Genomic DNA, 26,577 nt, shown 5'->3' on the forward strand with positions numbered 1-26,577 from the left:
ATTGTTATGGTAAGAACATATAACATAAAATATTATCTATTTTTAGATATTTTCATATGATAGCAAAATCATATGAAATCATGCTGATAACTGAATAAACTGCCACTTTAGAAGGATAGCCCTTCTAAAGTGGCAGTTTATTCATAGTTATCAGCTCATGAAGTCAACAATCCCTTTGGGCAAATTCTGTTATTTGAGACTGGTGTATGTCTGGTTTAGGCTCACGATACGGGCATTTGTCAAAGCTCTACAATATAAAATTTTGTATCATTTTAAAAGGGAATACACTCGGCTTTCATTTAAGCCAAGCTTCGAATCTGACCAACTCGGAGGTCACCACAGCTTGTTAAACAGACATAACACAAACTCTTTTTGCCTTACCAAGAAACATTGTTTTTAGTCCAGTGGTATCCAGGGACATCAGGGACACAAGAGTTGACAACTGAAATACTCAGACTAAGAAATCTGGAAATGTATACCATATACTGTTTTTTAGATTAGTCCACCATTATGTAATCCATAATAACCACATAAAAACATGACTGCATGGTAGTATAGATTTGGTACATTTCAGGATTTCTTAGTCTGAATATTTCAGTTGTCAACTCTTGTGTCCCTGGATACCATTGGATTACAAACAAAGTTTCTTGGTTAGGCGAAAAGGATTCATGTTATTTTGTTTTAACAAGCTCTGGTGACCTGAGTTGGTCAGATTCAAAACTTGGCTTAAATGAAAGCCGAGTGTATCCCCTTTTAAGATGATACAAAAAACTATATTATGGACATATTAGAAATGCCCGGACCGTGAGCCTAAACCAGACATACACCACTCTAAAAAAAAATACAGAATTGTATGGAGTGAAAATAGTGTCAAAAAGATTTGTGTGTGCGTAAAATGATTTGTGCGTGCGTAACAGGATTTGTGCGTGCGTAACAGGATTTGTGCGTGCGTAAAAAGATTTGTGCGTGCGTAACAGGATTTGTAAACCTTAAAAATAAAATACATGTTGAAAAAGTACACACAAATCACCTGGTACGCACACACAAAACTGCAGTTACACACAAATCCGGTTACGAGTGCACAACTATTTTTGAGACTCATTTCACGCCTCGGTGGAAGCTCCAAGATTTGTGTGTAGATGGTGCGTTTACATGCTAGTAAAAGCTGGGACATCTGAGTTTTCTTCGGAACTGTTTCTTTTTTCCACAGTTCAATACGTATTTCTCTCTTTACTTGTCTCGTGGCTTAGACATATTTTTGTGAGAGAAAAATACATATGTCATTACACCCACGTCTACTTTTTAATACTGTAAGATTGTTTATATATGAATCCGCATTTGGGACCTATTCAACTGTAATTACTTGGGTAAAAAATTCAACCACTAGGTGGCGGAAGTTTATTCCGCTCTGACTGGGAAAAGCCTTCATTCAAACTGAGAGAAGAAACAAGAGAATGGCGGGTCAGCCGAGTGATCGTGTTCGTGGTTTACCGTCCGAAGTTAGTGGATGTTAAAATTTGCACGTTTTCCTGACCGTTGTAATGCGTATTTGTTAGATTATTTCAGATTACGTTTTACGTTTCAAGTAGTTCGACCCAAAGTTCTCGCCCTTCTATAGCAATAGCTCATGTCTACGTTAGCTAAGCTACTATTAGCCCTCGATTAGCATCGGTCCAGTTTAAAACAGTATCTTCCTGGCCCATTACAGCCATGTCTACGTTTATCACCATGCTCAGCTAGTTTTATGATGCCGACAATAATGTAGGCTTAGGTGACGTCTTTTATTATTTGAAGGATTCATCCCAGTTCTCCTCACTAATTGTAGTTTTTGATTTAAATTTTTTTTTAGTTCTGCTACAGACTTATGTTTCGTCTATCACCTGTATATTTTATATCTTACTGTAATCACTTAAGATTTACTCTTCTCTACATTTCTTCCTGGAATATGATGGTCATTGCTTTCGTACCAGAAATAAATACGTAGAACATCTCTTAACAAATGTACAAATGTATTCTATGCCATACATATACATCTGCACCGTTTTTTATATTAGATTCATGCAGATCATCAATATTTCAAATTTTGAAAATATAACCTCATCCAACACTGAAGCCTTTGTAAGCAGCTGAATATAAGTGTAGTAACTCGGCTGAATCTTTAAAATATTAATATTTCTGTTACTTCATTATGAGCAAACCACATTTCTCATTACTTCCATGTGATGACTTACATTTTTGGACAGATAATATGTTAAGTTGTGCTTCACATTAACTAAATTGTAATTGTAGCCATCTAGTGAAATTATATTTCTATTGTCCCCAAAAAGTGCTAATAATGTATGTGTTTTCCACATTTCAGTCAGTGTTCAATTTTTCACTTTATAAATTGCATAGTTGAAAAAGGACATATACAAATTAAATATGGAATATTTTATTAATTATCTGCCAGATAATTAATAAAATATAATTATAATAAATTATAATAAAAGACGTCACCTAAGCCTACATTATTGTCGGCATCATAAAACTAGCTGAGCATGGTGATAAACGTAGACATGGCTGTAATGGGCCAGGAAGATTCTGTTTTAAACTGGACCGATGCTAATCGAGGGCTAATAGTAGCTTAGCTAACGTAGACATGAGCTATTGCTATAGAAGGGCGAGAACTTTGGGTCGAACTACTTGAAACGTAAAACGTAATCTGAAATAATCTAACAAATACGCATTACAACGGTCAGGAAAACGTGCAAATTTTAACATCCACTAACTTCGGACGGTAAACCACGAACATGATCACTCGGCTGACCCGCCATCCTCTTGTTTCTTCTCTCAGTTTGAATGAAGGCTTTTCCCAGTCAGAGCGGAATAAACTTCCGCCACCTAGTGGTTGAATTTTTTACCCAAGTAATTACAGTTGAATAGGTCCCAAATGTGGATTCATATATAAACAATCTTATAGTATTAAAAAGTAGACGTGGGTGTAATGACATATGTATTTTTCTCTCACAAAAATATGTCTAAGCCACGAGACAAGTAAAGAGAGAAATACGTATTGAACTGTGGAAAAAAGAAACAGTTCCGAAGAAAACTCAGATGTCCCAGCTTTTACTAGCATGTAAACGCACCATCTACACACAAATCTTGGAGCTTCCACCGAGGCGTGAAATGAGTCTCAAAAATAGTTGTGCACTCGTAACCGGATTTGTGTGTAACTGCAGTTTTGTGTGTGCGTACCAGGTGATTTGTGTGTACTTTTTCAACATGTATTTTATTTTTAAGGTTTACAAATCCTGTTACGCACGCACAAATCTTTTTACGCACGCACAAATCTTTTTACGCACGCACAAATCCTGTTACGCACGCACAAATCTTTTTACGCACGCACAAATCTTTTTACGCACGCACAAATCCTGTTACGCACGCACAAATCTTTTTACGCACGCACAAATCCTGTTACGCATGCACAAATCTTTTTACGCACGCACAAATCTTTTTACGCACGCACAAATCCTGTTACGCACGCACAAATCCTGTTACGCACGCACAAATCCTGTTACGCACGCACAAATCCTGTTACGCACGCACAAATCATTTTACGCACACACAAATCTTTTTGACACTATTTTCACTCCATAGAATTTGCCCTAACGGATTGTTGACTTCATGAGCTGATGTCCCTTTCAAAGCTATCACTTTGAAAAGGACATCATATTATCTAATCTTTTCAGAAATTATGGCAAGGCTTTGCCACCCAGAAATGGAGAACAACATGGACCCATGGAGCAACCATCACAAAATTAGCTGAATGCCAACAGCATTAGAACAAGACTGCCAAGAAATCTCTTCTTTCAGTTTCAGTAGCATCCGAATCCCGGAGCATTTTGTATTCCAAAGTCCATGTTAGCCCTAAAAGCAGCGTAAGATTCCAAAAGTGGCAGTTTCAGTGTATTTGCACAGGTGTTTGCAACAGGAAAGGGTGAATCACTCAAAAACTCAAGATGTGGGGATGGCATCATGCCTGCTGGTGGAATCGCTGTCAGACCTGTAGCAAACATCAGGACTTCCTCTAGACATACAGCAGTGTTTTTCTCTGAAAAATTAAAAACAATGTAGTTAATAGATAATGCATTGCACAAATGATTTATTTTTATGTATGCTTTCCTCCTAATAAAACAAAGGAAAAAAAACAATTTTAGAATAAAACACAATCCGTCCTTACTAACCTTCGCAATCAAGCAAATAATCTGCCCAGAAGACGATAGTTTTGCCCTCCTTTTGCCGCCTATTGGTTCCTACTGGGCTGAGATCTGGTTTGAACATGGTCTCCAAGTCTGAAGCAGTCAGGGCCTTGGCAGAGAAACATAGGACTGGGGACAGGACACTGAAATGCTGTTGCAGTGCAGCGAAAAACCCCAGACTTGCCAGTCCATCTTTGAATCTGTTAAGGATAAAAACATACACACTGAACTTTATTCATAGCATAGATATGAGGTATTCTAAGTCCTGTGTAAATGTGAACCACATTGTAGTACAATATGTCTAAAAAGAAAAGAAAATTAAATATACAAAGTAAAGCTAACCTTTCACAGTGCTCAAAAATCATCATTAAAAGTAAAAATTTATCATTTCAAACTTTAAAAAAAAATGTTTTCACTGTGCAAAAAAAACAAAATTGTGTCATGCAACAGTATATTTTTAGAAATCACATTGAAAAATTATTCATGTGCCATACCTATGATTAATCTGACAATGATTAAAAAAAAAAAATATATATATATATATATATTTATGATGACAAAAGAAGATTATACCTATTGTACATAAAATTCTGAATGGATGATAAAAGTGGTGAAACTCAGAATTTGGAAAGTATTGCTCAATATATTACAACATTTCACATAATTATTCAGAAGGACACACAAAGATGTTACCAACCAAAGATAAAAAACAAAATCAATTAAGGAAAGAAGCTTGTTAAATTTGATATCTGATCAAGTAATTTCATATCTATAATTTGATCACAATTTTTTATACCCAATTAGTTTTTCATAGTAAATTACAACGTCATGATATCAATGGCAGGTGTGAACAACTGGAAATATGTCATTGATCTTGAGTATTGAGCATCGAATTTTAAAATCTTTATAACATAATATAATATTAATAGCTCACTGTTTAGTAATTACCGTTGAATGGCACTGTGGTTTCTGTCAAGGATGTACCATCTGAGATACTCCTCTACAAAAGTTTTCTTCTCAGAAATCTTCACACTTCTGAAGCAACCAGCAGTTTGGAACATCCCGCTGTTTTGAAAAATTATATTTAGCAGAGATTCATCTGATTCAGCTTCCAGGACCTATAAAACAAGCAGTTTATTATAAGAAGAAGTACAGAACTATCAATTTGACAACTTCTTCGTTATGAATACAAAAATAGCATAAACATTTTGTGCATTTGTGATTTCACATTTCTTGAGATAGGCTGAAATCAGGCCTTTCAAAACAAAAAGATTTGTCAAGCTTTGAGAAAACGAAATTACTATTTTGTTATAATAATTTCCTAATCTTAATCTGAACGTGAAAATAATCTCCAGTTGGCATACAATAAATCTATTTCCTAAACCTAGGTCATTTCCTACCTGCTTTAGAACTTTCCCTATCTCCTCATCTTGAACATCTTCAACAGTGGCGCTGAAACTTGGATTCCCTATCATGTAGTTGACCAGGTTCTTTGAGAGAAAATGTGGTGCCGGTCCCCCATGTACAATCGATACAGCAATCATCTTTCCTGCTAAAAAATACTCATCTTCCCTGGCAGCTGTTGTACAGAGCAAATTATTACTGTGGGTAATTAAATCTTAGATCTGCTTATGACAGACACATAAGCACATGTTTCTGCAAATTTTTATTTTAGAAGTACTACCACTTCACTAACTAAGGTTAGTTAGGTTCACTAACCCAAAAATGACTCACCTCTCGAATTGTACCCAACGTAACGAGCTTCTGGGGGTCCATCAAAGATAGGACGATTTCTCAGAATGGCCATAAGAAGTGTGAGAAACTCACGCCTCGGGCCACCTGTGTCCAACCCTTCCTCCAAACAGCCAGCATCATCGTTAAATTTGATGAACATGTCGTTCTTGTCGGAGTATGTGCTCCTCTGAAAGCCCCGAACAGCTCCATCCCACACATCAGTACGACATATGTTGAACCGGCTGACTTTCTTGTGGTCAATATTCTTGGCCAGTTCTGCAATAATATCATGTGGCTGCACGTTTGTTTGTCTAGAAAAAAATAAACTTATTTTAAAACAGTTGATTGATCACACTTAGCATTATGTAATTACGTTCAGGACCAGGATGCAGATTAATTTAATACAAAATATTAAAATTACTAACAAATGTTCTTCTGGGGGCAGGTCCTGCTTTTTGTCTTCTGTAAAATATTCAATCTCATCATCATCATCAATAACAATGGGCTCAAAGAGAGTGGTGTAGTCTCTGTGGAGAAAAAACATGCACAATATAGATGAGGTAACAAAAAAAAAGCATAAAGGTGTACTTCCAACTTTCCTTCACAAAACATTCAATTTATGTCAAAAATTACATATACAACATCCAAAGTACATACATTTACAATAGATGTATCAGTGTTACTTTGTCATGATGACACTACAAACACACTTCTTTTTTATGACAGAAGCCCCTACACACCTGTAACAGGAGCTCTGGACAGTGAGACATTGACTGGTGCCTGGATTGTTGCCATTGTTATCCAAGTCCATAACCTGAAAACAGAGAAAAGACCAGAGTAAAACTTAATGATTGACTAACCTGCAGTTATTTTAATATTTAAATATTTTACTTAAAGGTTTGAGATAAAAATCTGTGGATTGTTGTGTGAGATAATAAAAAGTTTGTACCTGTTGTACTTCATTTGCAAGTACGAGATCCCCAACACCATTCCTTAGAGGACAATGAAAAAACATATTAATGGGTATTTTGAGCATATGCTGTCAAGGTATAAATTATGGGATCACCCAGTTTTCTTCAATGTCTCAATCATTTTATTGCACTGTAACTCCTCTGTCCGTCATCTGACTAAAACAGACATAACTTAAAACATGGAATGCCTAAAAGCAGTTTTGGCAGTACAATGCCATCTTTATAGAAGCAAAGGGATTTTACTCATTATCGCAAAAAACATGCAAAACTATTTGACAAAAGTTATTTACTGAAACTCTTGTGAACCTTTTTGTTATATTTATTTAAACAACTGTATACTTGTAAAATGTATAAGACATTGAAGAAAGCAAGGGTAGTGTAATAATTATTTCCACGCCAGTATATTCAACATTTAAAAACAAACATCTTGAAAAAAAATACAAATACTTCCCAGGACATGTTCCCATAACCACGTAATTTAAAAATATCCACATTCAACATGTCACCAGTACATACTGTATGAAAATTCACTGAAGGCTATAATACTTTTGATACACATACACACACCATGCTATAGCATGTACCTAAAATATAACTTACTCTGTTTCTGCCACCTTTTGCAAAGGACTGCTTTCATTCATAGGTTCCCATGGCTGAAGAAAATGAAACACAATTTCACATAAAAACATCGGCATAGTCCTATGAAGCTTAGGTAAAATGCTCTTGTTGTGGTCACTCAACCAAATAAAAACAAAAGACCAAATACATTTTAAGTTGTACTTACCAGTGTATCAGCAAGATCAAACTCGGAGTTTTTTCTAATAACAACCTCTGGGTCGGAATCGGACGAGTCTGACAATTTTGCAACTGATAAACAAGGAAAAAAAGACAAAACAAGCCAATTTAACTTCTACTAAGTGATAGTACCGTGTTCGGTCAACTATATTACATTGTATCTGGAAGCATAAACACAGCACTGGTAAAAACTAATAACTGAGTGTCTAGCTATCAAGTTTCCAGGAAGTAAGTTTACATTTAGGAGCCAATCTATGTATACTTTTTACTTGATTGGTTCATGCCACCAATGCTTAATTGCACAGTTTTAAAATGTACGTGTATTGAAGTTAGTGCAATGTGCCAAACAATACACACAAACAGCTGAGCTTACCTTCTTCAAAGTCCCTTTTCAAGCAGAGGAAAAGAGAGATCCTTTGATATGACTTGCCAATTTCAGCCTTATAAGCTGCAAGAGTAAACGGTGTTTGTGTCCCAGGGATATTAATAACCTCTGTCCCATCTGGGTACAGAAGGAGGAAAGGTCCATCTGTTATATCTTTGTTGAAGTCCTTCATTTTTTTAGCAGCAAGACTGAGCAGAGGTGTGGCAGAGACATCTGGATCTGTTGCAAGCAAAATGGTTTTTCCACGCTGTGGCTTTAGACCATTCTTGTGAATGGTCATCAAGCCAATATTTATCTGAAAACAAAAAAAAAATTGTGCGGAAGACCGAGCAATGTTTTGTTTTAGAGAATACTCTGTTGTTTTCTTTTTGTTTTTAATTCCTCCTGTATTATGTTACAAAAACATCCAAATATATCCATTAACTATTATCAGTCATTTTCAAGCTTTTACTTTTGAACTGATGCAAACAGAACAATGATTGGAAAATTATTATGCAATAATTAATCAGTAGATGATTTACTGTTTTGACTTATCATTAATTGACAGTTTGCTGTTACTGTTAAACAATTATTCTGTATAGTTTTGCTACCTGGAACTTTCTTTAAGCAAGTCTATTATGGTACTTAAAAGCTGCTTGTTTTTGGTCGGAACAAAACCGGACCTACCCGAACTTTCTTTTTTTCCTTTTGCTTTAACCCCTTTTTCCCAAGAGAATACTTTTGTCGCTCCTCATTTTTCTTTTTTCTGTATTCAAGGAAGGTGCTGAGGGCTGGTGCAGGGCAGGATGGAACAGGCTGTTGTGCTAGAAGTAAAGTAAAGAAAAAATGTTGCACATCACATTCATGCAAACAGACGATATGTATTACAAACGACACAAATTATTTAAGGCTGTAACAGACCTTACTATTTTTAATTTAATTTAATTGGTTTATTTGGTAGGGACAGACATATAGCGACATGGACAAACTGAACAAAACAGCAGTCTCATGTTTATGTCATAGTGCAATAGCAACAGCTAATTCGCAGCACTTGTCCCTAGATGGGCTTTTTCTATATATGGCTAATACCATGCTGCTGTATTATATCGAGTTTGTGTACTTTTAACTGCATTTACAATGAACAACTAAATAACAGTGGACACGGTCTGGAGACCACTAACGTTAGCAAGTTGCTACATCCATAAGAAACATAAATATTTCTTTATGCTTATTAACTTACTTGAACATTGTGGAGTATCTTCCATAAATATTTCCTGAAGTTGAAGCCTCTTGCCACAATTGCTGCAGAAGTTTGGTGACGGCTCAACCAGCTCTTTCCCGCAGTTTGGGCAAAACATTGCGACGTGACCGTATGCCCGCTTCTCATTAAAACGAAGCACACCAGAGTAACTTCCGGTTCAAAAGTAAAACGAGCTGTAGTCCAATCAGCGATTTCTTAGGTCTCCCACTGGGACATACCTTTTCCGTTGTGTTTTCGTTAATGTAGTTGTGTTTTCGTTAATGTCGTTGTGTTTTCGTTAATGTCGTTCTGTTTTCGTTAATGTCGTTCTGTTTTCGTTAATGTCGTTCTGTTTTCGTTAATGTTGTTGTGTTTTTGAATTTGTAATTGTGCTTCGTTAATGTTGTTGTGCTTTGCACCTCAGGGCCACCGTACAAAACAGACCCGCATAATGTACATTTTCCATCCCACACCGGATTCCTTTTGGACCGTTTCTCTTTCCTTTCCGGCATAGCCCCACCGCCATTTTTGTTTCTTTATCAACGGCTCCGCTTTGGGATGACCAGCAGCGCCCTCTGCTGAATGGCGGCCAAACTACAACAGTTTGGCCGCCGCCTTAGACTTTCTTGAGATTTAGGTCGCTTGTGTCTTGAAGAAAATGTTCATTTAATATTTCAATTAAAAAATATCACAAATAAATAAATAGGCGTTTGTTCATTTTTATAAAATAAAATTTCTGTTAAAATTTTGACATGTTAATTTACAAATATTTTTTGCCACGTACTCTGTCACCTTTAATTTCTGGAAAAATATTTTCAGAAAGACTATGTCAGACAGCGGAAATATTTGGTTCCTCCCAGGTAACTTTGATAATTAAAAAGTAAATGTTTCCAAATATACAGGATTTATTGAGTTATTAAGTTAATCGATTGAAACTAATTTTAATCTAACAAACCATTATTTATTAGAATAAAATGAATAATCTAATATCTATTAATTAACTGAGTTAATTAAGTGAATTAATTTTTAATTCAATTAATTCCCTTGTCTTCTCGCATATGAATAGAATGAAGTTAGAAAGATAAAGCCTCTCTGCCATCTTAACCTTTCAGGGGTCATGCTGAGGTCATAGTGGACGGGATGTTCGGGGAGGGCGTTGGTCTGATCCTCCTGGACGACGTCCACTGCGAGGGATCTGAGACTTCTCTGCTGGACTGTCGCCATGGGATCTGGGGACGGACGGACTGCTCCCACAGCGAGGACGTTGGCGTTCGCTGCAGAGGAAGATCCAGCCAGGAAACCAACGAAGTGCCGGTCATCGCACCTTCAACAGGTAACGCACAGAGACAAATACGTAGGGTAAATTAAACTCAGGCCAGAACTAAGAGATTTTAATGTTCTGAAACTTTTCACTGTTTATTTGGACATTGTAACTATCGCCACTTCAGCCCAGGCAAGTGTTAGTCATTTAAACATTTGATTTTAATTAATAACATGTTTATGGCATCTGTGACTTCAGAATTAGTATTAAGTCTGTACAGCATAAAAATGAGTCCACTCCACATATTATTATAAGCTTCAATGTATTTTATTCGATTTGTATGTGATAGACCAGTAAAATAGTTCATAACAATTATTCCAGCTATAAAACATTTATACATGAAATAATTTGCCACTGGAACTAGTACTTTTTCACCAATATTAAATAATTAGTGACTTAAAACAGACTTCTGTATCTTGCTGAAAAGTTACTTGTAAGTTAATTTTGTCTTATTTTAAGCATGCTAAGATATTTCCACTTGAAACTAGACCAAAAATACTTAGTAAGATTTTGTGTTTTTGCAGTGAAGTCTTTGGTTGAAGCAAAGGCGTTGCATGTATATTTCTTCAGCTTCAAAAATTACGCTCTACTTTGTGATATTTTATCAAATTTAAATAAAGCACAATGGCATTTATGGTTATTATGTGACAAAATGTGAGAGGATTAACAATGTAAATACTTTTGCAGGCCACTGAATGTGACTACATTGTTTCTAGATGTCAAACACATGTGTTTGTGTGTCTCGGAGTTAGCTGCAGATAAAATAAACGCTCCTCTGGGGTTCAGGTCTGCCTGCCAGCATGTTCAGGTCATTAAAATGAGAATAGCTCTCGAATGCAGAGGCACCAGATGACATTTAATGCCGTCAGCGGACACATAATTCAGAGCATCCCAGCAGACTGGGCCCTGCAGAGGAACATGCGCGAATATGAATGCAAATGAGTTTTTCTCCCTGCCAGGACCCCTGGTGCGTCTCGTGGGCGGCAGCAGCAGGAAGGAAGGTCGAGTTGAGGTGTATCTCCATGGAGACTGGGGAAGTATTTGCGACTCAGGATGGAACGACCTCAACGCCGCCGTGGTGTGCAGACAGCTTGGACACAGGTTTAATTTTATATAAGAGTTTGACCCTTTCTATTTTAATCTGTGCAACAGAAAAAAGAGAGAGAGAGAGATGACTTCCCCTGATGTTTGTTTTTCTCAGTGGTGGAGCAGTAGCAGCTAGAGGGTTCGGTCAGGGAAAAGGGCCCATCCACCTGGACCAGGTGAGGTGCACTGGGAAGGAGGAGTTCCTGGGCGAATGCCCTTCACTCGGCCTGAACGTCCAGGGCTGCAGACGCAGGGAGGACGCAGGGGTGAAGTGTGACGTCGAGCTGCGGAGGTCGGCTGCGAAGACCAAACCTCGGGACGAGAGCTGCGGGATGAGGAAGCTGGTGGAGGACGAAGGGAAGACAGGAAGTCAAAGAGAGAGCAGCACGCTCAGGTAAACCGAGGGTGAACAACAATGGCTCTATCTAGTGGTGGCATGGGGACGTTTAACATAATTACTCCCATTTGTGGCGCTTTGGTAACAGAAGCGTTCAAAAAAATAGGACAATATATAGATAAACATTGATTGACGATATTCTAATTGTAAGAAATTGTTTTTATGAACAGTTTGTAGTTTGATTAGTTTCCTTCTTTTTAGTTAGATGTGAAAATTAATTATTTTACATGTGTGTAGTTATTTTCTTCACTTCATAATCTGTTAAATCATACTAGATTACCATCAACTTGTCCAGGGGCTACAGGTGGAAATGTCCATTTTTTGCTATAACCTTTTAAATTGTTAATTAAATGTTATACATTGTCTCTGTGTAAAATAAACAGACAAAAACTTTATTAGCCTTATTGCAATAAAACCTTCCTTAAAATTTAGACAGGTTTTCTCTGGTATCTTAGGTGATGAGCACCAAATAGTTGCTCCTTGCTATTATTCTTCCAGATTCTCATTTGCACTTTTTCTCAATTGCTTTGATTAAATTCTCTAATCAGAATTAAAATTCTCACGCCTGTCAGGTTTCCTTTAGAAACCAAAAGAAGAAAAAGATTAATAATGGTTTCTTTATTGTATGTTTGCTCCTAGGATGACGTGGCCCTGGCAGGTGTCGGTGTGGCTTCACTCTCGAGAAGGATCCGGTGGTCCTCTCTGCAGTGGGACTCTGATCAGCCCCTGCTGGGCGCTGACGTCTGCTTCCTGCCTCAGCAGGTGAATCCGGCTCCTGACTCTCCATCACTTCCCGTAACAAAATGATTCTCCAGCGGGAGCCGTTCACTGCTTCCTCCTAAAGCGCCCTCCGTCCCTCTGCTGCAGGTTCGGCAGCGACCCTTCCAGGTACGTGGTTCGCGTCGGGGCGTCGGAGCAGACTCTCAAACCGGAGCAGGTCGTGGTGCACAGGAAGTTCAAAGGTCAGAGTGGAGGCCACGACCTAGCGATGCTGAGGCTGCCCAGCTCTAAGGGCCACTGCGTGACGTTTGAAGCGAACACAAACGCAGCCTGTCTACCTGCTGCCGACTCTGCCACAGGGGCGAAAACTGGATCATGTGTTGTCATGGTTACCACAAGCTGGACTGGACCGGGTTAGTGATTTTTCTCCCATTCATCTTTGATAAACAGCATGCAAGACAACCAGAGACATCCTTAAATAAAACATGAAAACATTATGATTTAATGATTAAAAACTGAGTAAAACATTTAACAAAAAATTTCTTTTGACTTCAATCTTTTCTGTTTGAATATTTTCTATTAGTTTTTACAGTAAAATGTTTCTCAAAAGGACGCCTTTATAATTCTTAAAACTGGCCATGAATAAATAAATTATTAACATAAAAAAAGACTAAAAATTAATGATAAAAAACAAATAATTGGAGCGACGACAGTAATAACACTTGTAATCAAGCTCTTCACTATATTCAGAATGAAAAATGATAAATAATTGATACTAATTACAATAACATACAAATTAAAAATTAACAAAGTAAAAATCCACAGTGGATGCCATCATGGACTCAATGAATATTTCCTATCAAAACAGGACACAGAACAACTGGTAGAAGGAATAAATAGTGGAAACAACAGAAAATGATGTAGAAATGTTTAAAATTTCCAAGATTAACTTGACAAAATGTCAAAGACAATAAGAAATAAAGTTAAATATTTTGACAATTTTCTGTGTTGCTATAAAACCTGTCAGTTAGTGTCACTCTGGCGCCACCTGTTGTTGGATAGACGAAAGGAATTCAGTGAAAGTTGCCAGAAACTACCTTTTATCTATGAAAATGTATGTAAATAATCAGTTTCACTGTTCATCATACGCTCAAGATAGGACAGAAAAATAATAATTCTAATTAAAGATATTTATTTTCATCTACTTTCAGTCTATTTAAGACAAATGAAGCACAAACTACCGACAGATCCTACAGGCAAAACAGGGAATGTGTAGTGTTCTCATCAAAAGTGTAACAACTCCGACTAAACACCAAGGTAAACCACAGCAAATTGATGAGAGGGAGACGTGTAGCAAGATTGAACATTTACTGTCGACTTCCACGTATCATAAGCTGGGTGAAAACTGTAAACAGAACAAACAATACAAACTTAGTTATGTGTCCGAAGAAACTTACAGTACATACATAAACTCTCCAGTTATATGCAATCCACTATGAATGGTTAAACAAGAATATCCGCCGCCATAACTAAACATTAACATCTTCGTAAAATAATATCTGATACATCTTACACAACATGTATGTTACCAGAAAATAACACTTACAGCATTGCTTCGCCTTAATTTCTCGCGGATGGCACAGGATTAAATGCTGAAGACACAACACATTCAGCCATGCTTGCTGCAGCTCACGGAGAAAACCGGAAATTACCAAACAGGACGTCCGTGGCAGACAACACAGTAATTCTTCAAAATAAAAGCCTTCGCACCTATTGCGATTACAAATAACTTACAATGGCATTAACACAATAACCATAAACTATTAACGAAAAATGCTGTCAAAGCAGCACAGAATGTTTTGTGAATAAGTAAGAGATGAGGTAAACAGATCACCGGAACACAATGATTTGATCAGCGCCTAAATAAATAAAATGCCAAAGCAGAACAGAAAGTCCCTGTTTTGAGTTCTGGATATTGTCATTCATAGAGCCGCATTGGATTTCAGTTCTTTGTCCTGTGTCTATAAAAAAGTCTGCTTCTTATTCTTCTTCTTCATAAGAAACTGAGAAAAAAGGTATTTTTAAACAGTGTACCAGTAGAGGTGGTTTTTATACATGGACCATGTGGGCAGTTGTCCAGCACGGCATTACAAGGGGATTGGTGGTGAAAACTCATGTTGCGTAGGACTTTAGGGTGCATTCACACCAGTCCTGTTAAGTCCGCTTTAAATGAACTCTAGTTCGTTTGTCTAAAAAGTCTAGTTCGTTTGGGGACATGTGAAGGTCCAATCAAACTCGGATGCAGAAAAAAAAGCGAAGTCTGATTCACCTAAAGACCTCGATCTTGGTTCAGTTGAAGTGAACTCTGGTGCAGTTACAATTTTGGTCCAAGTCAATCCGGACTATCATGTGAAAACGGCCAGAATCTGGTGTCACTCACTACTATCATGACTCCACTACAAAACCGTCACATTTCTCGTAAATACAGCAGAGTTTACATTTTGTTTAGGAATTAAATCCTCTGCTCAGCTAATCAAGTGTTGACGTTTAAAATATTTCCTGCATTTTTGTTTCTCGCAGACTCAGTCATCGCTTCCTGGGTCGCTCTGATGTTGTCATGGCAATGCAAGAAGCGCTTCGGTAACAGTTTCTCCAGTCACGGCACGCTGTGCGCCGGCAGTCCGCCGGACACCAGCATCCTTCACGGCGACGGTTGCCAGGGCAACTCCGGTGGCGGGCTGCTGTGCCAGGAGGAGTCAGGCCGATGGGTCGTGGCTGGGGTCGTCGCCGGGGGCTACGGCTGCTCCGACCCGTCCTCCCCGGCGCTGTACACCCGAGTGAGCCGCTTCAGGAGCTGGATCGACGAGGTCATCGACACGCACGGGCGTCTGGAGGAAATGCACGCACCCGCAGCGACGCGAAACGAGCCCACGCGCGCCGATGATGACATTTCACACGATGAACACTTCGACACACACCAAGAGCTCAAACACAAACACACTCATCAGCAGCCCAGCTTCAAGAACACACACATGTTCCACACAGAGGATGCAGACAAAAACAAACAGATGGAGGTCTGATTGAGGCCGTGCCATTGGCCACCACCTGTGCCACGTGACCACCCGGAGGGAGGAAGTAGCTTAGCATTGAAGCATTTTTACTAACAGAGTTGAGGCAGAAATTGGTGTGAAGTTTGGGATGATCCAGATTAACAGCATGATAATTATCAGGGACAAATCAGAACAGCATGACAAAAACTATCGGAGGGATTTACTGAACATGGTCACACATTAATCTATGCTAATCTAACTTATTTATTTGTCCTCTGTGTGAGTTATTAGGAAAATAGTGAAACTAAATCAGAACATATTTAGGCTCTCTGTAAAAACCTCGACAAACCTGAGATTAATCATGTAGATAATCCCCTGCAGCAGACCAGTCTCGTCCCGGATTAGCTTTTATATAAAACTTCATGTGTGCTTATACTTTTCAAACAGGGCTCATTTCTTCAGGTTGTTGTCTTAAAACGTTACAAGTGAAAGTGCCGTAGGTAATTTAGCTGCTTAACTCAGGACCATACCACTGCTTTAGCCTACGCTGCTGTATTTATAACCTCTGACCTGCAACTTAGCACTGACTAAGATGAAATAATTAATGGTTGTTGGTGTCTTAGTGAGGGAAGCTTATGATAATATTAGCGGCTATAACCTTTAGCATTAAGTTGCTGTTTTCATCCACCACAAGGGGGAGCTATAGCCAAGGATTACCATTCTGGAAAAGTCTGCTAATTATTTTCCAGGTCTGGGTAAGTATGGAAAAAGAAAAGAAGATATATGGAAAAATACTTGTAATTTTTCCCTTCCATTTTGTTTTCATCTTCTGCTCACTCTTTCTTTCATCCTTCATTTTTTCCCTCCTTCACTTACATAATTCCAGCATTTCAGACTTCCTTTGTCAATTCTTTTTGTTTGGTAGTTTGTTAATTTCATCCTTCCTTCCCTTTTTCCTCCCTTCATTTCTTAAGTATTCTTTCTTTCTCTTATCCTTCTTTTCTTTCTTATGTCATCCATTTTTATCCTTCAATTCTTCCTTCTCTTATCTCATTTTCTTTCTTCCTTCTTTCCCTTCCTTTCTCTGCTCCTTAATTTTTTCCTTCTCTGTCCTTCCTTATTTAGATCATCCTCTCTTTTGTCCTTCAATCTGCCCTTTATTCCTTCCTTCTTTCCTTCAATATTCAAATTGAACATTTATGGACTAAAAGGACAGAGAGTTGAGGAAATGTGGGTCTTCTGTTGGACTCCTGATATCCCAGATAAACAATGTTTAAAAATCTTGATATTTATGGTGTTGATTGATCATTTACCCTTCAAATAAAAGATAAAACATGGAGTTTAACAAACAAACACCACGCTCCCCTCTCAAGTTAAAGCCTTAAAGTGATCAGAAACAGCAGCGTAGCAACACTTTTAGTATCTTTCTATATTTAAAAGCAGCAAAAACACTGGTATGGTCCTTTTAAGCCTGTACAGGAAATTATCTCGTTTGAAAGCCATTGGACGCCTTCCGTCAGGTGATAAATATCCTTTTTGTATCGCTCTAGACCCGTACAGTAGGTAGTTCCTCAGATAGATGGATAGATAGCTGCTGCTTCTGAGTTTAGATAGTACTACTGTAGATAGCCAACCTGCAGAGGCTTTTTCTGTTACTCCCTGGGCAGATGTGTGATCCCACCAGAAGGGAGCGACGTTGCTGTATTTTCACAGGGCGGCCCGCTGCCAAACGACCCGGCCCTGATGTTGATTTTATACGGTCGCAGTAATAAGTGTACAGACTCGTGCTTGGTGTGCTGTGAATCATTGTGTCGTGAAGCATCTTGTAAACTGTTACCGCCTGTCCTGAGCCTGTTGTTCTGGTCCTGTAGATAAATCCACTCCTGCAGCCCCCCTCAGACTCAGTGATCTCTTGTAAATACAGTTTGTCTCGGAGATGTGAGGCTGCAGGGTGAATAAACTTGTGTTGAACCTATCAGCTGCTCCCTGGTGTAATGTGCTGAATCATGGTTAAGTATTAAAGCATTTACTGACTAAAACTTCCATGTTTTGCTCTTATTTCTCTTCTGAGACGCGATGGATGTTAATATTTTAAAACCTGCATCTGCATCAATTTACAAAGGATCATGCATGAAAACTTCTGATGTCAGGAGAATTTCCTGAACCAAGATATCAAGATCATAAACCAAAAAGCAAAAGTATTTATACTGTAACACATTTTTTCATGTTGGGACTACAAACATGAACATATTTTATTAGGATATTGTGAGAAAAACCCATCAGTTGAGCACAAATGGGAGGTGGAGGGAAAAGTTATTTATGGTTTTCAAATAAAAACACAAATCTTTAATCTGACACCCCTAAATAAAATCCACTGTAGCCATTTTCTTACAGTAAATATAACCCATTTGTGAGTTGTATGGAAATACTGAGTCAATACTTGTAGAATCACAACAGTACAATATTTTGGGGTACAAAAACACAAAATCTTATCACGTATTTTTGACTAGCTTGTCGTGCTAATGTCTTGCTACACTTGAAGTGAGACAAAACTAACTTACTTTCAGAAAGATATAGGAGTTTGTTATAAGTCAATGAATCCTTAATATTTATGAAAAAGTACTAGTTCCACTGGCAGATTATTTCACTTACAACAAGACATTTTTTCTATGTTATATGCTTTTTGGTGTCTGGAAGAAGGAGCCGTTTCAGGCACTGTGCCGTTACCTAGCAACCCCAGAAAGTTCCAGTCCATCACCTAGCAACACAAGCTGAGCTCCTAGTTTGGTTAGCTAGTTTTACCTGCTGCACAATGACGGGAAAAGATGTTTTTTGTTGACTTACCCTCCAGAAACCACTTTCTGCAGTCTTGTTGGTTGCTTTTCAAAGGTGTACGGTTGTAAAATTGCGCGTCTGTCTACCGCCATTTACACCAGTGTTTCCAGTGTAACGTTGAGTTGAGGGGCGTAGTCACTTTAAATCCTTTATTTGGATTTAAAGTGATAAGACGCCCTAAAACACGTGTCAAACTCGAGGCCCGTGGGCCAAATCCGCTTTTTATGTGGCCCTCTACATTCTAAACTAAACAATAAGTCTGTTTAAATATGTTATCAATCAAATCAATGCAGTTTTTATCTGTTTAGTACCAAATTATATCAATCAGTCCCTCCAGTTTCTTGAGAATTATTGTGGAAATTCACACAAAATCAACAAATCTCAGCACTTTTTTGCGCTAATACAGTTCAATGCAGATTTTTCTTAAAAACTGTCAAAAACTTTCTTACTTGTACTAAACAGCTGCCTCAACGTTAATTGATATCAAATTATAGTCCATGATATACACAGCAAGTAATAAAAAGTCAAATTTACCATCACAAATAAGCGCAAATATTTTCAAATTAGTACAACAAAACACTTTGATTTTTATTGCAGAAAAATCACAAAAACAATCAAAATTCCAGAGGAACTGAAAAAAATTTCAGTATTGTTTAGTTTTAAGAGTTTATTGATATTTTAAGTTTAGTGAACAGGTTTTATCAATACATTCTGGCACAACCGGCCCTTTAAGAGCATTCATGATCTTGATTTGGCCCAAAACAAAAATGCCCTAAAACGTCTCATTCTGAAAGGGGCTCTCAACAGGAGTAACTGAGCAAACTGAAATGATGAAATACATAAACTTTAAATTATCATTTGGGTTTGTCAAACCCAAGGAGAAACAGTTTTGTCCTGTAACCTGCTTGTTCCATTGTCAAGGGCAGAATTCAAGCAACAACCACCCTGACTGGAGGCCATTTTGTAGTTTGGTACGTTTGCATGTGAGTCACAAACGTCCCATCTTTGGATGATGATGAACCGAGCAGTGCTCTCTTTGAGAAACAGAATTGGAGAAACAAAATAAAGCGATTAGTTACAAAACTGCAAGTAATTGAAAAATAAATCTTCTTAGCTGCTGTTCTCGGTCACCCATGAGCGCTGTTAATCATTTCCTTTGTCCCTCCATGAAAACAGAGGGACCAGAGTGGATTGGCCTTTCATTCACTGTAATGAGCCTGCAGCCTGTCAGGATGCAGATTATTTATTGATTCTTAATGATTTACATAAAATGGGCTGAGATTTTTAAAATTAAATATTAATGTTGGCGTAGGAATGGAAGAGTGTGATTTTATGATAAACACTCAACACGGAAAACAACTTTGCTCTGACCGTCAAGTCACTTTAGATGAAATGTGGTTTTAAATTATTAATTACTGATTGAGAGAAAACATCATGGATGCTTCAGGACTCAATCTTCCTGAAGACTCTTTATTGCTTTTCCACATTAATCAAGTGATGAATGATTTAAACTGCAAACAGACATGTTGCTGTTTCCTTTGAACTATTTAGGAGTTGGATGATCGAGTGTGTTTGTGTTTCCATAGAGGGAGCCAGAGATTTTATTATTATTATTATTATTATATAAATCTAAAATATCAAAAAAATATATACTTAGAATTAAATTAGGTTGGGAATAAAAAGAATTATTGAAATATTTAACTAATTTTGGAAACGATGTAACTATTTTCAAATGATTAACGACACTAAGAAATATAGAAAATTTAATGAAAGATTTATTTTATATATCACAACTTTAATGTGCAAGTTAATAAACACATTTAAATCTAGAATTCATCTATAAAACCACTAGATATTTGGTTAAAAATAACTTTTTCTGATCTTTTTTAACATTCTTCAGAAGGATGCTATTAAATACCTTGCATTACAAATGTTGATTATTTATGTTGACAAATAAAATAAATTCATAAAATGTTGCAGCATGAAGCATTTAATAGTTTTAAAATAAGTTATTTCTATAAAATGTTCACAGGAATTACACATAAAACCTAATTACATTTTTTATGCATTCATTTCAAACTAATTAATGAAAAATGTTTAAATATTAAAAATAATTGTTAAAATAATAAACATATTTATGCATATACAAAAAATACAACTTTTATTTTTTAGAGATATTACAAATGAATATTTTTATAGCTACATTTTTAAAGTCAATGTTTAAAATCGGATGTAGAGCAGCCACGTGAAACTGGGTCAGATTTACAGGAAGGAGCTGATGAACTGCTGAGTCATGTTTAGCTCTCAGGGTTCTGTAAGTGTTCACACCTCCGGGTCAGGATCTGTTTCTGTGAAGCAGAAAGTGCAGCATTTTCCTGCTCAGAAAATAAACCGGAGCGTCTCCAACGTGGAGTTTGCAGTTTGATCTTAACGCGACACAGTTAATCCTGCTTAATCTATCTTATTCAATACGCTTCTGTATCCGAGGTAATAACAGGAAAAGGTCACACGTGCCTCACAGAGATTAAAAAAACTAAATGAAAGCTGACATAATTTCCAGGAAGTAATGATGTGGTTTTATGTAACGCCTCTTGTTTGAAGAACTGCTTCAGCGACCGAATGTGGCCACGAATCACCAGGTGAGAAACACCTGGTTCATAAAGTACAGGGAAGGAAAAGTACTTACTTGTGAATCAATGAAACATTTAACATCTTCAATACATTTAGCTATTTATTGCTTAATTTCTGCAACTTAAATATTCTTACGGTGAACAGATTTATTCATAAAATGACACCTTTTAGATTTAGCTGTAGTTTGTAGATAGTTATAGTTTATTCCTGACTTGTTTTGTTTCTTTGTAACTCATTAGTAAATAGACAGTATGATTAGTATAATACCTCATTATAATTATTAATTAGCTCCTGGAGATTTTCACTACATTTAATTACATTCTGAGTATTTTATTGATGTAAAGATAAGCCTTACACTGCAAAGACACAAAATTGTATGAAAAAAAAATTGCATTGTCGTGTATTTTTTTTCTACATTTAATGCAAATAATTTAGTACACATGAAATAAGACAAAACTATCAAGTAACTTTTCAGAAATAGAAGATTTAATATTGATTTTTTTAAAAAGTATTAGTTCCACTGGCATTATTTCAATTATAACAAGGAAAAATGTTTTGCTACAAGTGAAACTAGTACTCTTTAGATTAATATTAAGGAATTATTTACTTAAAACAAGCTCCGCCATTTTGCTTAAATGTTACTTGAAAATGTTAGTTTTGTCTTATTTCAGGTGTACGAAGATATTTGCAGTAAAAACTATTAAAGACATAAAGTGGAAAGAAAAAAAACTCACTGGACTTTCTTAAATTCATTGTAACGGTGTCGTGTGAACGTTTATTATCAAGCTCTTTTATGTCTATTACCTTCTGAAGTCAACTTATTTTATTAAAATGGGTCAATTAAAGTTGAAAATTGAGACCTGAGGGCGTCATTTTTGCTCTTGAGGAAGAAATCTTTGCACTGCAGTGAAGATGCTAGAAACTGCAGCAGTTCGCGCTGGCTGGCTGGCACCAGTTTCCTCCTGAGATTTGCTCTCGCTGCAGCTTTCCACACATGAACAATGAGCATCGGGACGGATTCATGGCGCTCCAAACTTCAGAGAAGATGGGAACTTTCCAGATGTGGAGGCGACAGCATGGTGTAGAGCTCACCCCAATTATCACAGAAGCCCTCGCTCTGCACTTTTCCCAGGGGTCACTGGGTTCACTGCCTGGGTCAATAAAAGCTTCACCTGTAAGGGAGGAGAAACCGAGTCCAGCTGCAGGCGAATTCCCCAGATGCGATCCGTCTTCAACGTTTTCACGGCAGTCTGAACGGATCTGTTTCACGACGCCGTATGGGGCCATTAGGTAGAATGAAGAAGGCTATTTCTGACAAATAACTCAGAAATTCTGAGATTTGTCTCAGAAATTTTCTATAAACTAGAAAGGTTGATCATGTTCAATTTTTGAAACTCAGAAAATGTTCAAACATCGAAAATGTTTGACTTCTGAAACTCAGAACTTTCTTTTTTTTCCCCCTAACAAATTTTCAACCTTTCAAACTCAAAGTTTTTGTTTGAGTTTGAAAAATTTTTGACTTTTTGACATCAGAAATTTGCAAGTTTTTTGTAGAATTCTTTTTTCTAGCAAATTTGTTTACTTTTCAAAAATAAAAAATAAAAACTTTTTCCACATGAACTGGAAAATTTGATTTGGAAAATTGACACGTTTCATTATAAGACTTACGAAACGAACAAAACTGCAGGTATGTGTCTGTTCCTGGTGAACGCTTTGACTAAAACAGGTTTAGTTTTCACGCTCACACCTGGTAGAGTACGTAGAAATCTTTCTCCAGACCAGTGATACCTCATAATAAAACTACTTAAGTAAAATTACAAAAGTATAGCATCCTAAAAATACTCCTAAAGGTATTTTCTTTCTAAAAAGTTACATGTAATTATTTACTACACAAGTCTGTGACTGGACTTCAGTAAAGCTCTGCAGTTATTCTAAAGTAATAAAAACATTACATGCCTCTGTTGCAGGAGAGCAAGAATAATACCACTGAAAATCTGTCATGATTTGAAGTTTTTCCAAGGACTGTTCTTTAGTCTTACTCCAAATGACATTCAGCTTCACTGCAATACAGAGTACTGACTCCTGAGAGCTGAATGCAAAAGCATGCCGCACTTATCAGTTTACAGCTTGCTAAAACCCTTTTATCAAACGTATAAAGTTTCCTCCATATCCACAGTCTGCTGTGTTGGTCTATTACATGAAATCCCAATAAAATAAAGTTTTTGATTGCACTTAAAAATGGTTTAGCTTCTTTTTAAAGCCAGAATAATTGCACATACAGCAGTACAGTTCACTCTGGGGAGTTTAATTTGAAAGATAAAGCACTGCAACTCAGTGGCTGCACAATAAGGAAACCTTGCTTTGTTTCAGAAAGGAAGAGGAAAAAGGATTTGTCAATAAGGTTTACAATGAAAAGAAACTTTGTGAAAGAGTGCAGATATTAGCGGGGAGCATCTTTATAATGATGGGGAAATTTTCTGGAAGACCTTTGAAGGTCAAAAGTAATTTAGATTCAGGCGATTCAGTCTGGCTTCCCTCCTAATTTCTTTGACACTGAAGAGTCGGAGGTCAGCGATAGCTACCAGGACAAATCCCCCCACGAGGTTTCTCCTTTCTGCGTCTTTCATGAAGTCTCTCTGTGTGTGTGTGTGTGTGTGTCAGTGTTAACCAGCTGCTGAGCTCTGCTCATTACTCATACAGAAAGCAGAAGAACCAGGGGAGCTGTCCTACATCCCAGAGACGCACACGCACAGAAAAATCTGAAAATAACTCGGACCGTCACCAAGGCCAGCAGAAACACTTTTCAAACGCTTCGCTGTGATCACTGCAGCCGAAACGAGAACGCCTGAGGGCGGAGAGGGGGAGACGGGGCGGCGTCCGGAAAATCTGGAAGTACCTCACTGCAAAAACACAAAGTCTTACTAAGCATTTGTGGTCTAGTTTTTACTGTAAATGTCTCATTACACTTGAAATAAAACAAAACTAACTTAGAAGAAAGGTTTCAGCAAGATTTGACTTGTTTTATGTGAATAATTCCTTAATATTGATTAAAAAACTAATAGTTTCACTGGCAGATTATTTCACTTACAAGACATTTCTCCCATGTAGGTGGGAAAGGTACTCACAAATTGTACACAAGTAAAAGTAAAAGTAAAACTACTTTGACATATTTTGCTCAAGTAAAAGTAAATTGTAGCAAAAAAAGTATTTGGCAAAAATTATACTCAAGTACTGAGTAACTGATGAAATTATCAGTATTTTAAAATTACATCATCAGATGGACCAAAAATATGGAGCCAAGTGAAAATGTTTTTATTTTAAGGACAGAAATGACAATAATTCACAGAACAAAAAATAACAAAATCAGGCTAAATAACATGTTTCCAAATCAATTTCTGTCAATAAAAAACGTATGAAACTTCAACAAAAACTGCATATATATATATATATATATATATATATATATACTGCTAAAAAAAATAAAGGGAACACTTTAAGTGTTAAACACCTGTTTAAGTGTTCCCTTTATTTTTTTGAGCAGTGTATATATATGCAGCTTTTATATCTTTATATTATTATATCATTATATATATATATATATATATATATATATATATATGATTTTGTGGCGCAACCCTGTGAAATGAAAGAACAATTTCAGAACTTTTTTTCTTTTTACATATCCAATCTGAAAAGTGTGGCATGCATTAATATTCATCCCTATAGTTAATAGTTAATAGTATGTAAAGCCTTTTATTGGGCTCAAAAATAAACTCACTGCCAGTTTACAGATTACAGTGTTACAGGAAGAAGTTTGTTTCTTTCCAAAACATTCTCTGCAGGTCAATGCTCCATTACATTCATCCAAGTTGAGTCAGGAAAGTCGTTTAAATTGAAAAACCTTTGATCCCTCACCTCACCTGAACCCACCTGAGAACTTGTGAGAAAATGTGGGAAGCACAAAAAGTTGATTAACAGATCTAAAGTTGTTTTTAATTCCCACTTAGGGATAAAAATTTATACAGGAAAATGTGTGTTTAGTTCATCAACCTGAGTAATTAGTCAGCAGAATAACAGTTGCCTAATTATTATGCACATAATTTTATTCTTCTAAAAACAAAACCTGACTTTTACTTAAATATTCATGTTTGAGGTTTAACATTTTAAATTAGAGCGCTGTAAAAATACTACTTTTCTAATAATTATACACACTAAATTTTATAACCTCTCCATAACTGGATTTATTTTTAGATTAAATAAAAAAAAAAGTTTGTTTTTAATGAATAATTTAAGGTTATACTGAATTTTACTCAGGGGTCCCAGAGTAAAGGGGACGCCATCCCTTTCAGATCTTATTTGAAACACTTATAAATTTGTGAGAAATAAAATTCCAATAAAAAAAGTCATTGTTGATTTTTTGTTTATTCCCATCATTTTGGAAAACAAACCAGAACCAAACCTGAATCTTTAGTCTTTATTTCCAGCAGAGTTCTTGGACAGAATCTTGAAGAAGTCCAGCTCCTTTGGACAAGAAGCAGCCGATCAGTCAGATGTTCGGCCATTTTTATGCAGAACCTCAGATTTTCAATCAAATAAATCTTCTAAATCTGCTCCCAAGATTTTCTAATATCAACCAAAACTTTTTGTAGCCATTTATTTAAAACATATTGGACAGTTTCTAATGTGATTCCCAAACAAAACAAAGTTTAACTTACCAGGAAACCATAAAAATATTTGCAGTGAGTTGGTGGCTGGTCGTCAATTTGAATTAGTGGTTTGCATTTAACCCAGTTCTGCCCACTACTTCAGTCTGTACAGTGGCTCAGTTGTTTCAATTTCAGCTCATCATCCTCTTTGCAATAACCCATAGCATTTCTAGTGTTTGGGCCGGAAATTGTTTTCCTTCCACTTAATTTTCCATCAAACTTGCTCGCACTTTAAAAATCTCAGATTGTTCCCTTTTCTCTTATCTGTAAGCCATAATTATTAGCAGGAATAAACATGCTTAATGAAATTAATGCATTTTAATTTAAAAATGTAAACATTATATTTTGTAATTTGATTTGAAGCAGCAGTAATGCATCTTACGACGTTAAAATTAAACGCGTGTCAAGTAAAACTGGGTTCAAAACCTTCGATCAAAATTGAAACACTGATGATTTGAAAACCATTTTCTGCAGGAGGATCGGACCAAG

General features: G+C 36.7%; 2 protein-coding genes and 1 long non-coding RNA gene across 3 annotated transcripts in view; 1 reads left to right on the forward strand and 2 right to left on the reverse strand.

Annotated features, from left to right (window-relative positions):
* LOC114151965 (neurotrypsin) overlaps positions 1 to 17,959 on the forward strand; it is a 47,167-nt gene extending 29,208 nt beyond the window's left edge. The window contains exons 9-14 of the mRNA XM_028029541.1: positions 10,455 to 10,675; positions 11,623 to 11,764; positions 11,865 to 12,143; positions 12,786 to 12,908; positions 13,014 to 13,279; positions 15,447 to 17,959. Coding sequence (XP_027885342.1) covers positions 10,455 to 10,675; positions 11,623 to 11,764; positions 11,865 to 12,143; positions 12,786 to 12,908; positions 13,014 to 13,279; positions 15,447 to 15,946 — 1,531 coding nt within the window. The 3' untranslated portion in view covers positions 15,947 to 17,959. The remainder of the gene's footprint in view (positions 1 to 10,454; positions 10,676 to 11,622; positions 11,765 to 11,864; positions 12,144 to 12,785; positions 12,909 to 13,013; positions 13,280 to 15,446) is intronic.
* LOC114151967 (uncharacterized) lies at positions 4,224 to 9,643 on the reverse strand. Its single transcript, XM_028029546.1, has 10 exons — positions 9,343 to 9,643; positions 8,790 to 8,926; positions 8,112 to 8,418; positions 7,728 to 7,810; positions 7,544 to 7,596; positions 6,922 to 6,964; positions 6,713 to 6,786; positions 6,398 to 6,499; positions 5,187 to 6,283; positions 4,224 to 4,438 (listed from the first exon to the last, which is right to left on the reverse strand). The coding sequence occupies exons 1-9, from the start codon at positions 9,458 to 9,460 to the stop codon at positions 5,953 to 5,955; spliced, it is 1,248 nt and encodes a 415-aa protein (XP_027885347.1). The 5' UTR covers positions 9,461 to 9,643; the 3' UTR covers positions 4,224 to 4,438; positions 5,187 to 5,952.
* Positions 14,221 to 14,578, reverse strand: LOC114151969 (uncharacterized). Its single transcript, XR_003597049.1, has 2 exons — positions 14,473 to 14,578; positions 14,221 to 14,271 (listed from the first exon to the last, which is right to left on the reverse strand). It is a non-coding gene; the product is annotated as an uncharacterized LOC114151969 (long non-coding RNA).
* Positions 17,960 to 26,577: the final 8,618 nt, after the last annotated feature.

This window comes from Xiphophorus couchianus, chromosome 10 (genome assembly GCF_001444195.1).
Source record: "Xiphophorus couchianus chromosome 10, X_couchianus-1.0, whole genome shotgun sequence".
NCBI classification, from domain to species: Eukaryota; Metazoa; Chordata; class Actinopteri; order Cyprinodontiformes; family Poeciliidae; genus Xiphophorus; species Xiphophorus couchianus.

Coding starts and splice junctions, on each gene's coding strand:
- LOC114151967 (XM_028029546.1), bottom strand. CDS start 9,460: ATGTTTTGCCCAAACTGCGGGAAAGAGCTGGTTGAGCCGTCACCAAAC. Junction 7,811..8,111: donor GAAAAGGGACTTTGAAGAAG/GTAAGCTCAGCT, acceptor CTTGTTTATCAG/TTGCAAAATTGTCAGACTCG. Junction 7,597..7,727: donor TTGATCTTGCTGATACACTG/GTAAGTACAACT, acceptor CATTTTCTTCAG/CCATGGGAACCTATGAATGA.